This window comes from Chironomus tepperi, unplaced genomic scaffold (assembly GCF_022539635.2).
Source record: "Chironomus tepperi strain 1889 unplaced genomic scaffold, CSIRO-AGI_Ctep_v1 contig_223, whole genome shotgun sequence".
In the NCBI taxonomy this organism is placed as follows: Eukaryota; Metazoa; Arthropoda; class Insecta; order Diptera; family Chironomidae; genus Chironomus; species Chironomus tepperi.
The window spans coordinates 2,167,930-2,182,070 of NW_027226345.1; the positions used below are offsets into that span (position 1 = coordinate 2,167,930).

Sequence of the window (14,141 nt, forward strand, 5' to 3'; positions counted from 1 at the left end):
GCTAACAACAGCCCATAACCAATTAAATTGCTTAAAATCTTAAATAATTCAGAACCCCCAAGCTTTCATCCTTCCAAAACGACACAAAAAAAAGAGATGGAATATCATAACAAGTGAAAAGAATCTCCATTCTTGTTTAAACATTAGACTTTTTAATGAGTTTTTTTTTTCACGAGAAGACATTGTCGACAACAACGTTGATGCGAGCTAAGTGGAGAAGAAAGAAAAAAAAAGTTGAGGATATTGGAAAATGAAATTAAAAGCCATGAAAATATTTTGACGATGATAATAAAAAATGTGAAAAATTCTCGCTTGTCGCATTTGAGATAAAAATAAAAAAAAATTCCTTATTCCCTTAAAATTGCCTATAATTTTGGTTTTGTGTGCTTCGGAATAAGCAGGAATTCTTTTTTTTTGGCTGTTCGTTAAAGCAATTTAAAAGTTTTTAATGAGCAGTTTCGACGACAATTTAAACTTTCAGTTATTTTTGAGGCAGTATATGGATGAGGATGAGAGGAAACCTGACGTAATTTGGGAATGTTAGAAGTAATTATGTGATATCGTTTTGTGTCTGCTTTAGTGCCAATTTTGGTGGTAAATTTTGACACTTTGTCGAGTCTAAATGACGAAAAAGCTTACAAAAAACAGGAAAAATTTAATTTTTTTCAGAAAATTCCAGGCACTTCTATTTTTGAGCTGTTTTTCTACGAATTTTCCTTTCATCCGGTAATTGCTATCATATTCTACCTTAACATCCGCCAGTGGTGGTCAACCTGTATTTTTTGGAAATGCCATGAACCGTATACCATGTTCAGTTTCAGTCAAGACTCACCAAAGTGCTGCAAAAAATAAAAAGTTCCCCACCACTGCTGCACGCCCTCCAATTCTCAATGACAATTACTAATTACCTTTCATCACATAAACAAGTCAAATAAAAACATCAAGCACAAGTAGTTACGTTCATTTTATGTTGAAAAACATCAGAATTAACAAAAAAAAAAAATTGTCAACATGAAGCAGACATAGAGATGGAACATAAAAGAGAAGCAAACGAATCTTTTTTAAGAACGGCAATTAAATACTTTAATTTCATTTCATGAAAGCAATCAGCTTGGATACAGACGGAGAAAGGTAGACGTTTAAGAAGATGAAATGAAAATGTTAAGTATGGAGAAGTTGGATGTGATTGATATATGTTATGTTTGTAATTAGTCTTGAAAAGCACAAATTGATTAAAAATATGCATTCAAGTTGGGATGACTCTGACTTGATGGCGGGTTCTGCTTAAAATCTGCAACATGTCAGAGTCATGCCAGTCTGGTGCCAGATTTTGGATTGATTAACCGAGAAACTTCCATTTTCGTCTTAAAAATGCTTCAAAATCAGCAGTCGCGTTTCCTTCATTGCAACTATCGTCTACCCATTAATATGCCGCCATACCGATGCCCTAGCAAAGACGTTGTGCCATTCGGGATTATCTGTTATGAAACGTGAAAGTTCGTCATGTATTTTTATTTGTTTTGCTACATGTATTCCAAGAGTCCATAAAAATATTAGTGAACATAAAAAAATTGACAAAAGGGAATCACATTTAAAAAGTATCATTAAATGCGATAATTGTTTTTTAGATTGAGCACACAAGGAGTGGTTTAGCTGTAATTTCAGATCTAGGTTTTAGTGTGTTGGCCTGATGAACCCAAATTCATTATGCAATTGTTAGCTGCCAAACGTCATTTTAGTGCTAATAATCATGCAAATCTATTTTTCTGAGAGAATCAAAAGCAGAATTCGAACATATAAGAATCTTGAAAAATTGAGTATGCTCAATTTTTTTGATTGAGTACTTATCTTAATAAGCACGCTTATTTAGGTGAGTATGGTCATTGCCTATTTGAAAACCAATCAACCTTCAATTTATCAAGTCTCAGCACATCTGCTTCAACAAGCCACACCAAAAACAAAGCAAAAGTGTGAAAAACTATTTACTTTTAGATATGACTAATTTTAGAATAAGCATGGACAAGTATTAACTCAAATTATTATGAATTTCTTTATGAATATATTTGTCAGGTGTCATAACTGATAAAAAAATTTATTGCCATTTTTATGAGTTGAAATATTAGACACTGACATAGAGTGTCACTCATTCAGTTGTTCTTTGAATTTTAAAGTGATAAGTAAAAATAGAAGTTGAACGAAAAATGAAGAACATTTTCACAATTTTTGCATATATTGCAACTTTATCATGTGAATTATTTGTAGAAGGAAATGAGGATTTTACACCATTTCTTTCGGGCAGCACCGCAGCATCAATTAATCAATTTCCATTTCAAGTGGCAATTGTTATATCAGAAGGATCCAGTGAAGATGTTTGCAATGGTGCGCTGATTAAGCATAAGTGGGTGCTAACGGTAAGTTTTAAAGTATTAAGTAGACTGAAATATAGAATAATTAATACACTAAAGCAATAAGCCACACAGACTCACTAGGGCACGGCTACGTCACTGTATTAATGAGTAAGACACGAAGTTGACCTGACGTCACTGTGACGGCTGATTTTGACTGATTTCTACTGCGAAAAATGTTGTTTGCTGCATTTTGATGCTCAGGAAGTCCAACAGATGACTATATCCACGATATGACACAATCCTGCATAATTAGACATTAATAATCTTAAAAACAAATCTTCAATTTCAATCCACAGACAGCCAACTGCATTCGCGATGGTAAAGACCACAAGATAATCCTAGGTATGATCAACATCACAACAAAACAATGGGAAAGTGGAAAAATATCAAATTCAGTCATCACAATTCATCCAAACTATAATGCAACAACGAAAGAAAACAATATTGCGTTAATCTATGTAGCGGATATGCCCGTACCTGATGGTATAAGCATAGCAACAATTGAAATTCCGAGTGGAAATGTTAATCTTGAAGGAAGAGAAGTAAGGATTAGTGGATATGGAAAAACAAGTGCTTCAGGTAGCATTGGAGTTAGAACTTTAAATTATTTTGATACGAGAATAACAACAACAACTTCATGCTCTGAGATTTATGCACATACAAAAAGCAGCTTATGTATTGAAACAACAGCATCTAAATTAATTTGTGCTGGAGACTTAGGAAGTCCAATGACGTCAGAAGTTTCATTAAAAAGAGTTTTACTTGGTATGGGAAGTTTAACGACGAATGCTTGTGTTACTGATTCAAAAGCTCTATTTGAAAATGTTTTGTATCATAGAAATTGGATTATGGAAGTTAGTAATGGAACAAATGTTAGTTTGGGTTTGTCGACTGCAGCAGTATTGATTGTGATGATTTTGAGGAATTTTGTATAGAAAATGACTTAATAATTTGTGGGGGGGTCTCTATAGAGCCCCTATGTGTAAGACCATGTGTCTTAATTTCTCATATTTAATAATTCATTAACTTTACTTTTATCGCAGTCACACTTAAGTTGATTGACGTATTACGAACTTATAAAGTGCAAATAAATAACTCAAAAAATACAAAATGATTCATTTTTTCAATCACATAATGCGCACTACAATGCGCGCGCAGCTTTATTTTGAAGATTAAATTTTATCAGCAATTGAATTTTGATAACTTATCAAACAATATATACAGTACAATGAATTATCAATGGATTAACACTCAGTCTGGTATTTGATTTTCGAGAAGTAACATTAAAAATTTGGAAAAACATGAAAAATATTTTGATTATTCTGTCATTTATCGCTGTTGCTTCCTGCGAATTGTTGACGGATGGAAATATTACACCATTTGTTAGCAACGGCACTAAAGCTGATCTCGGAGAATTTCCTTATCATGTTGCGATTGTAATGTTCACTGAAGATAATGCTTCAATTTGCAGTGGAACATTTATTAAGCACAAATGGGTGTTGACGGTAATATGACTTAATTTTTGTCATTACTGCTGCTTAATTTGAGTTTAAATTCTAACTTTTAGACTGCTGCATGCCTAAACTATGGTTTTGTAAACTATACTCTCCGTTTCGGCTCCGTTGACTTAATTAAAGGAGAAAAAGCATGGGAAAGTGGAGTTATTCAAAAATCAAACTTCAAAATCCATCCTGACTACGACAGATACACAAATGTAAATAACATTGCATTGATTTATGTTGAAGACATGCCAGCCAATCTTACAGACCACAAAAATGTTGGATTTATTGATTTTCCATCGGAATCTGATGCAAAGACTAATTTGACAGGAAAGATTGCAGTTATCAGTGGATATGGATTAATTAATGACACTGTCGATTATACAGAAGGAGTTTTGTATCACACAATAACAGAAATTACAAGCAATGATGTCTGTCAAATCATACAAACTTATAATGTGACTGAACATGATTTATGTGCTCTTCCAATTGACAACAAATCAGTTTGCAGAGGAGACTATGGAAGTGCAATGACAGTTGAAATTTCATCTAAAAATGTTTTAGTTGGTATTGCAACTGCCATTCCGAAATTTTGTTCAGTTGGAATTCCTGTAATTTATGAAAATGTTTTTTATCACCGAGAATGGATTTTACATACAATGAATGGATCATCTGTTGTTAGTGTTGGCTTCTCATTTGCTGCATTAATGATTATGATGGTTCTTAGAAACTTCTTTTGAAATTGGAATTTAAGACTGTGCTGAATGGTGATTTATGTTTTATTAATGGTACACATAGGGATCGTTCACTTATTATGCCACGCTTTTAGGTTAGAGGAGGGTAGGGGATCAAATTCTCAATTTTTCACTTTTAGTAATAAGTGGACGGTTCTGTGTTTCAATGTTAAAGATTTGTAACTGCAACAAAATTCAATTTTTGTTAATAAATGAACAATTTTTATTAAGTTTTTATATAATGCAAAATTTGAAGAATTAAGCGTGTTTATTGTTATTGTTGGTAGTAAAAATTAATCATGGTCTATGACGTTTAAACAGGACCTGAACCCAAGAGCTGTGAAAATATATTGGCTGTAGACGAAGAACCTTCAACCTTCAAATTCAGAAGGCTCACGACATTTAAATAGCTAAAAATTCAATCCCAGACCAACGTGACTCTAGAAATATTCCAGGAACTTTGGCATACCGTCAGAGTCAAGTTGGCCTGGGCTGGAAATTCAGTCATTTCTACACCTTGTGCAACCCTGGCGAGCAAGTTTTCCAAATTGAACTTCCTTTTCTGGAGCTTGTGTAGCGAACGATGGTTTGCGAACCAGCTGCAAGGTAGCTGTGAGACGATGTCACTAAAAGCGTTTGTCTACTATACTTGCATTTAAAGAATAGAAATATGGTCATTCAAGTGAAAATTCTGAATGAGTCTTATATTAAGCTACTAAATTCAATATTTGAATTTTATTCCTATTTAATAACTTCAAATTGTTATGTTTATTTATAATTTTGACCTGGCATGTTAAAATGCTGTCACCACGCTGACGAGGCGGCAGTATACTTAGAACCAAATGACATCCACTTAGCAAATTTGGTTATCAATATTTGCCAATCTTCTACGAAATTCTACTAATTCAAAACAAATTTCCAAATATCGTCATAACGACAACAATGAAAATCGAAAAGTTCAAAACCCTTTCTGATGATCCACTAGTTTCTTTTTCGATCCATTCCCGATAATAGAAAACACTTTCAGCAACTACTGGATTTCCAAAAGTACAAGGAATAAGTCCATAACCAATAATTCCGTGTCCATCAAGTAGAACGGTGACCTAACGAGTTTAGTGAAACACTATATATGGGTTTTTTGTGCTAATTTGTGAAAATAAGAAAACAACTTTTAAAAATTTTGTGAAGGTTCCTGCTCCGAGATATGAGCATTTAAAGATGCAATTTTTGACGTTCTGGATGTCAAAATGTAACTCCAACATAACAGCACCAAAAAATTTGAAACTTTGCTGGTTTTTTGTTCAACCCATACCTAGTAAAATAAGCCAAAAAAATTTTTTCAAAAAAGTTCCACTACAGAGTTATATCCATTTTTCGGTTTAAGTGCCGAAAAAGTAGTGAAAAAATCAAAAAATTTTCACACTTTTTAATGTGAAATCTACAAACCTTCACTAAAATTCTTTAAATTTTGCCTGTTTTTTGTGCAAGAGTTACCTAACAAAATAAGCATAAAATAATTTTTGGATATAGCTTATATGGTAAGATATAGCAGTTTTCCCGTGCAACCTAAGGTCAAAAAAATTAAACTTTTTGATGATTTTGCATGCAAATTACGCCAAACTTTACCAAAATTATTGAAAATTCGCCTGATTATTGTGAATATGTTACTTAGTTATAAAAATATTTAACTATAGCTAATATATGAAAATATAGCAATTTGTAGCAATTTTTTGTTAATTTTTTTGCTACTTTACACCAAAAATCTGCTGTAACTTTTCAATAACGGCACTTTCAAAATATATTTTTATTTTTCATAATCATAAATTAGACAAAGTTACAAAAAAATTTGTTAATTCCTGTTGAAATTAGAGCTCAAAATGTAAAATTTTTTTGACTTTTTCACTATTTTGCAAGGGAAAATTGCTATATTTAATTTTTTTTAAATTTTTATGATTAAGTAACATATGTACAATAATCTGGCGAATTTTCAATAACTTTGGTAAAGTTTGGCGTAATTTAAATGCAAACTTATCAAAAAGTTTAATTTTTTTGACCTTAGGTTGCACGGGAAAACTGCTGTATCTTACTATATAAGCTATATCCAAAATTTCTTTTATGTTGATTTTGTTAGGAAACTCTTGCACAAAAAACAGGTGAAGTTTAAAGAATTTTGGTGAAGGTTTGTAGATTTCACATAAAAAAATGTGAAAATTTTTCGATTTTTTGACTACTTTTTCGGTACTTAAATCGAAAAATGGATATAACTCTGCAGTGGAACTTTTTTGAAAAAATTTTTTTGGCTTATTTTACTAGGTATGGGTTGAACAAAAAACCAGCAAAGTTTCAAATTTTTTGGTGCTGTTATGTTGGAGTTACATTTTGACATCCAGAACGTCAAAAATTGCATCTTTAAATGCTCATATCTCGGTGCAGGAACCTTCACAAAATTTTTAAAAGTTGTTTTCTTGTTTTCACAAATTACCACGAAAAACCCATATATAGTGTTTCACTAAACTCGTTAGGTCACCGTTCTACTTGATGGACACATAATTCCAACTAAAACTTTCTTTGAACCGATTTCAATTGTCATTGGACCACCTCCATCAGCACAAGGCGATTTTCCACCTACAGTGTCTATACACAAAGTACTTTCGGTGACATTAAATTTAATATCATAATAAACAAAATTTTTGCAAACATCAATTGGTGCTAATTTGACAGTTGTATAATGCATGTTAAAAGTGGTGAAACCATCATCTTTAAATCCATATCCACTTATGGTTATATCTCGTCCAGTTAAATTAGTTTTGGCTTCTTCTTCTGTTGGAAGTCCAATGTACTCGATATTTTTGTGATTTGTAATGGTTTTCGGCATTTCATCTATCTTAAGTAATGCAATATTGTTAGCATTTGTGAGACTGTTGTAATTTGGATGAATTATAAAGTTTGATGACGATGACGAGTTGAAAAGGTATGCAGGTTCATCTTCTATAAGTCTAAGTGATCCAAAAACGACCAAATAGTATTGAAATTTGGTTTGTAAGCATGAAGCACCCTAAATTTTATTTTACAAATTAAAAGTTTTAATTAATTTTAAATAATGTCAAATTTACCGTCAAGACCCATTTGTGCTTGATCAAAGTTCCACCACATAATGAAATATTGCCATTGTTCACCGTCGCTATTGCAACTTGATAAGGAATTTGTCCATCAATGGCTGGAGAACCGCCAGTAATCAAAGGTCTGATGTCCTTCCATTTGTCAACAGAAAACAGTTCACTTGATGCAAATGCAAGAATTGTTAAAATAATCACAAATTTCTCCATTTCAATCCTTTCCTGATTTTTATTTTTGTAACTGACTTAAAGCACTGCAAATCAATTATGATGTTGGTTTGAACTGGCTTGTTATTTTATACTAATTTTTAGCATTGTTGATTAACTATCTATTTTTAATTGATATTTAATAGTAAAATAAACAACACCCAATTGTTGTTCTATTTCCGATTAAAATGACTAATAAAATGCCGTAAAAAAATTATCAAACCGAGATTCAAGACGACATTCTATTTTCGTCAATTGACTGTCACGAGAGTTGAGAAATTATTAATCAGATACTTCAGATACTTGAAACTGACGTAAGTTAAGTACGTCTGTTTTAAGATTAGAATTGAAATAGATTAACTGAATTCTTTTCATGGCTTTTCATTTCATGAATTTCAGTCTGTTGCGTATTTCGTTAGTGAATTGTTGAAATAAAAGGTATGATTAATAGAGCGTGATGCGTTTGAATGAATAATAAGTACGGCATCAAGATTATATCATAATGACTAGAAATTGGTAACAACTCGACTAACAAGCTAGTGTTAATCATTTTCAAAATTGTCTCTTTAAATAGGGTGATCAGAGGATTTTTGAAAAACGTCGGAACAATTTTGGATTAAATTTGGACATTTTATCGCTATTTTGAGTTTAAAAATCCCAAAAATTAGTAAAATAACCCCAATTGACACATATTGAAATGTTGGCAAATTTGGTTGTTTTAGCTAATTGGCTGCCACTTGGTTCACTGCCAAGTATTCTGCCACCTTGTGGTGGCATTTGAAAATGTGACGATCGGGTACGTTACAAACTTGCAAAAAAGTTCGGAAAATTATTGAATTTCCGAAAAAAAATCTTGAAACCGGAAAATTTTCATAATTTATCCAATATTACTTAAAATTGTTATGAATTCTCGATTTCTTTAAATTCGGGACCTTTCGAAGCATTTGCCGGGGTCAGAGCTGCAAGGGAGAAAAACAATAAACATATGGTCGCTCTAATAGATTCATACAGACATTTCCTATAAATAATTAAACAATTCTGATACTAATATTCAGATTACAAACTTTCCTTTTAAATTTCATTATTTTGGGGGTCTTTGAGAATCAAACGCTTAGTTAGGATATATCAAGCCATCAAATAAGTGATTTTTTTCGACAACAAAATAATAAATTTCATTTATAAGACACGTGTAGGGCCCAGCCTTATTAACTGGAAGCACCGCTATTAAATAGTCTAAAGTACAATTTGTATCGCACCCTTTATGCCTATAGTTTATAGTGGGTCTATTAAATGATAATCATAACAAAACATGATCTAAATTTAGACATGACATGTGACTGGTAGTTCATTTTATTCAGTCTAATGCCTTTTAAATGACATTTAAAAAGTTTTAATCTCTTTTTGATAAAAAATACTATTTTTATCAACATTCACCTTTGTAATTTCTATTTGACCATTTACGTTTTCATTTTAATCACGCGTTTAAATATTTTTAAACTGTTTTTCTTTAGATTACGAATATTGACGTAAAGGAGATTCCCTGCTATGCTATAAATGTGACGCATTTGATTGTGATTCAGAGAATTTATCGTAAACAAAATCAATTTTTTGTTATCAAAACGTGCTGTTGATAAGAAATTTTATTATCAAAAAGCAGGACTACAAAATATAAGTAGTTCCAACATTGATAGCACAGTATCTTTCAACCAACGGACATTAAGATTCAACTTATAAAAAATATATATTAATTATAAAAATTAATTAAAATAAAAATGAAGAAAATTTTCATAATTTTCAATTTATTGGTGATTGCTTGTCATGGACAACAATCTGAGGACACCAACATCCTCGAAAGAGAGATGAAGGTAGGAGACCAAAATATTGTGCCTACAATTACCAACGGATCAAGAGCAATCCTTGGACAATTTCCTTATCAAGTTGCGATTACTATGAATATGGCTGGTGGACAGGCAGTTTGTGGTGGATCATTGATCAAGCACAAATGGGTATTGACGGTAAGAATACTTTTATTGGTTATATTAGCTTAATTTCGGTTCCTTGGACTAACAAATGATTTAATTCTACTTTTTAGTCCGCTCACTGTATTCGCAACATCTACACAAACTTCAGAGTGACTTTTGCAACACTTAATGCATTTACTGGCTCACACGAATGGAGAAGTGATATAATTCCACGTGGAAATCTTCACATACATCCAGAATTCAATATTACTTTGATTCCAAACAACATTGGATTAATTTATGTCAGTGACATGCCTGAAACATTGACTAACAGCCCTAATGTTGGATTTGTTGAAATGCCAAATGATGCTGAAGCAAATTTGAACTTAATTGGACGAACTGGAACAACAAGTGGATATGGAAGGACAATTGATAATGTTAATCTATGGGATCCAATTCTTCATTATACTACTCATGATATTATTGCTAATAACGTCTGCGAATCAGTTTATAACGTTAATCTTAGCAATAGAAATTTGTGTGTTGATACTACAACTGGTGGATCTCCATGTGCAAGTGATGCTGGTGGTCCAATGACGATTCAAATCAATCCAGAAAGGAGAATTTTAGTTGGAATTGTTGGAATTACTCCATCTTTTTGCACAATTGGAAATCCTGGAATTTATGAAAGTGTTGCAGCACATCGCGATTGGATTGAACGCACCATCAATGGATCATCTATGATTGGTGTCAGTTTTGCAATTGTTGCTGCTGCAATCATGATGACTATTAAGAATTCTTTGTGAATTTGAAGAAAATGAAATTCATATTTTGATAGTTTGACATTTAGTTGGTGATGGGAATTATGTAGTTAAAGGACTATTGAGTCAAACTAGTCCAATAAAGTAGAATATGCATTGGGAAAAATACAAAAATATTGAATTTTATTCATTTTTAAGGAACTTATTCATAAGGAATCTGTGGTTTAATCATTGGAATTAGAGATGTCAATTATTTGGGTTTTTACTATTTGTACAAATACCCAAATACCCAAATATCAAACCCCAAATATTTGTACAAATATTTTTAAAAAATTTTGTTCTTAAAAGTAGAAAAATGGACAATTTCAAGAAGTTTTTTTAAAAATTTTCTCAAATAATAGTCATTGCATTGTTTCATCATTGCAAAAGACATTCGCAACTTAGTTTAATTAAAATTAAAAAGTCAATCTAATAATTATTTTAATTCTTGTACCCGTTGTACCAAAGTTGTACCCACGAGATATGTTTAAAACAGACATTGACAGCAGATTCTTGAATAGATTTTTCAAATTCTTCTTCAATCAAAGATTTTATCTTTTATTATCTACATACAGAAATATCATTATCTTCTTGTAGATCGCCTATTGTGTCTGGATAATGATAAAGCTGAATTTATGCAACTTTACTTTACTTTCGGCCTAGATTATGTATCACAAAACACTAAAATATAACTTAAATTCAATATAAATATCTATACTATGTAGCTTTATGACTGACAACTTTTATTAATGTAAGCTAGGCCGAAAGTTAGGCATTATGTTTCAAAATATGAGGTTAAAATCAAATTGGTAAAAAAAATTCTCGTTAAATTTCACTGGTAAAATCAAAAATTTAATAAAATTTAATAAAATTTTTTATTTAAGTACCTAAAAAGTGATAATTTAAAGCAGATCCAAATATATTTGGGTTTACACCCAAATATTTGGGGTACCCCAAATAGTACGAAATACCCCAAATATTTGGGTATTTGGGTATTTGTATTGACATCTCCAATTTGGAATCCTTCCTAAGTGGACAAAAATAGGTTACAACTAGTTGAAGGCAAGTCATTCTCTAGTTCTAACGTTTTTTGGTTCTTCCAGGCCTTACCCAAATCAGTCGTTGATTTGGATGATCTCCTAGCCAAAATGATCAATCCTTGAACCCCCAACAGCTTCAATTCAACAAAATTCTGCAAAATTCCTAAGAAAAATTACACAAAAAACTAGAAAATAAGATAAAAAGTGAATTATTTTCATTCATATTGTAGAAAAAAATGTCGTTTGCAGCAAGCGAGTTTACGTCATAAATTGCAGTTTCTCATCTTACCCCCCATGTTCCACCCATTTTCTATATTTTTTTCAGACTTATGAAGACACAAAAAAAAGAAGAAAAGGAAAAAAATAAATAATTTAATTTCTGTTATCAGTAAATGATACACTTGAAAGTTTTTAATTGCTTTCGCTCTACTTCTTAATTACTCCTTGTAGCATCTCTACACAAAAATCATGAGACAAGAGAGAAATAATAATGATGAAGTTATTGCTACTGCTTCTTCTGTTGTTGCTACTGCTGGTACTCAATTGTGATTATTATCGTAGCATGAGAATGAAGACAAATGAGTGTGGAGATGAAGAATGATAAAAAAAGAAGCTTGTCTGCATTCTGTAGGAGGTAATTGATATTGGATTAGTGTATGATGAACTTTTTTTTTTTTTTTCGTTATGAAGAACTTTAAGAGTAGTCGATATGAAATGGCAATTAGTGATGTTATGCTTGGATGATTAGTTGTCTCAGTATCAAGTTGAAGAGCTTTCTAAGAATATTTATGTTTTATTCTTCATGTTCAAGTTTTTCATGGAAGGATAAATAATTAGAAAATATTTATAGAATCATTGTTATTTATTGTGCTATAATCTGCCTAGTGTCATTGAATACTATAGTTAAATATCAATAGAATGACATAATACTTGAACAATCTAAGGGTAAGTCTGAGAAACTAGGCGGTATCGGCGGTATTTATATGAAATACCGCGGTAATTGGCGATATTTATCGGTATTTCTAAGAATACTACGGTATTACTGACAAGTTTCTCAGCCTGGGTTAAGACTGAATGGCATAAATTGATTAATCGGTCAAAAACCATTTAACAGGAAGACATGACTCTAATTGAGTGCTGGAATTGATTTAAATTCATGATTCTTGCCTGGTGTCCATTAAAACCGAATCCAGCATCAAATCAGAGTCACACTGTTGGATTTTTGATCGATTAACCGACCTGTGCAATTCAGGTGTGACTCTGATTTGGACCCGATTCGATATAAATATATCCCAAGCAAGTCACGCCCAGAAAGTGCTCAATTTTGGATCATTTAACCGACTCATGCTATTCTGAGATGACTGACCTTTAAATTCCTCTCCAACATACAACTACATAATTCAAAAATACCACCGCGACATGACAATTTGATCCTATATTCATATAAATTGACAAAATATATTCTAGACTTCCCGTACATAAACTTGTGTCCTTCATGTTAGGCTTTACTTGTTTCCCTTTAAATCCTCAATCATAGTTGATTCCCATTCTATTCTTTCACATCTCACCTGATCTCATTTGACTCTTAATTCAACATGCAAACAAAATAAAACGCGTCTGGCAACAAAAAAGTGGCAGCAGCAAGTGAGAACAGCGACGATCCTATGTGAAACAAAGGAATTAAAAACGCAATAAATATTAATTATTTTTAATTATTTCGCAGCTCTGCTCTCTCTATGCGGAAGCTACGCTGTTTCGTGTAACAAATGAAGGCAATTTTGTTGGCATTTTTGTGTGTTCGCGAGTATACTCAATAGAGATGTAGGATGATGGACTGAAGTGGTTAAATTTAGAATGTTTTAGATAAAACTGGATGAAATTTTGTTGTTTGTTAATTTTTGAGGTGTTGAATTGTGGATAGAATTTAGGTTGAATAGTTTTGTGGATGTATGGAGAGTGCAGGGTTGAGAAACTCATCAAAAATATCCAAAATATCGCATTTATGCAGCAAAAATCGGGGAAATGCATTATTAAAAAATACTGTGGAAATTCGGCTTTAAATCAGAGTCATCCCTGCCTGATGTCGGATTTTTGATAGATTAGCCGATTTGTGCTATTCACGATTAGTTTTTCATCTAAATTATTGAATTTTCTAGCATTTTCTGTGTAGCTGACCATTTGGCAGTTCAGAACCCCAAATCACTTTAACGAACTCAAAGTTGATAAGCGGATTGTTCCTGTTCTATCAGCTTTTACAGCTACATTTTACCAATTTCTATAAAAATCACTCAGCAACTCACCAACAACCTACACTGAAGCTTTTGAGGAACCTCACGAGACCCAAAAAATGTAAATGCATGCATAAAATGCCTTTCA

General features: G+C 32.0%; 3 protein-coding genes across 3 annotated transcripts; 2 read left to right on the forward strand and 1 right to left on the reverse strand.

Moving 5' to 3' along the window:
- The first annotated feature begins 2,159 nt into the window (after nucleotides 1-2,159).
- On the forward strand, nucleotides 2,160-3,495 carry LOC139090982 (brachyurin-like). Its single transcript, XM_070640901.1, has 2 exons — nucleotides 2,160-2,411; nucleotides 2,705-3,495. Exons 1-2 carry the CDS (start codon nucleotides 2,202-2,204, stop codon nucleotides 3,341-3,343), a joined length of 849 nt encoding a protein of 282 aa, XP_070497002.1. The 5' UTR covers nucleotides 2,160-2,201; the 3' UTR covers nucleotides 3,344-3,495.
- An 87-nt stretch (nucleotides 3,496-3,582) lies between these two features.
- LOC139091126 (uncharacterized) lies at nucleotides 3,583-10,860 on the forward strand. Its single transcript, XM_070641069.1, has 4 exons — nucleotides 3,583-3,913; nucleotides 3,976-4,626; nucleotides 9,734-9,979; nucleotides 10,057-10,860. Exons 1-4 carry the CDS (start codon nucleotides 3,710-3,712, stop codon nucleotides 10,729-10,731), a joined length of 1,776 nt encoding a protein of 591 aa, XP_070497170.1. The 5' UTR covers nucleotides 3,583-3,709; the 3' UTR covers nucleotides 10,732-10,860.
- Nucleotides 6,914-8,054, reverse strand: LOC139090983 (brachyurin-like). The gene is made up of 2 exons (XM_070640902.1): nucleotides 7,755-8,054; nucleotides 6,914-7,696 (listed from the first exon to the last, which is right to left on the reverse strand). Exons 1-2 carry the CDS (start codon nucleotides 7,965-7,967, stop codon nucleotides 7,160-7,162), a joined length of 750 nt encoding a protein of 249 aa, XP_070497003.1. The 5' UTR covers nucleotides 7,968-8,054; the 3' UTR covers nucleotides 6,914-7,159.
- Nucleotides 10,861-14,141: the final 3,281 nt, after the last annotated feature.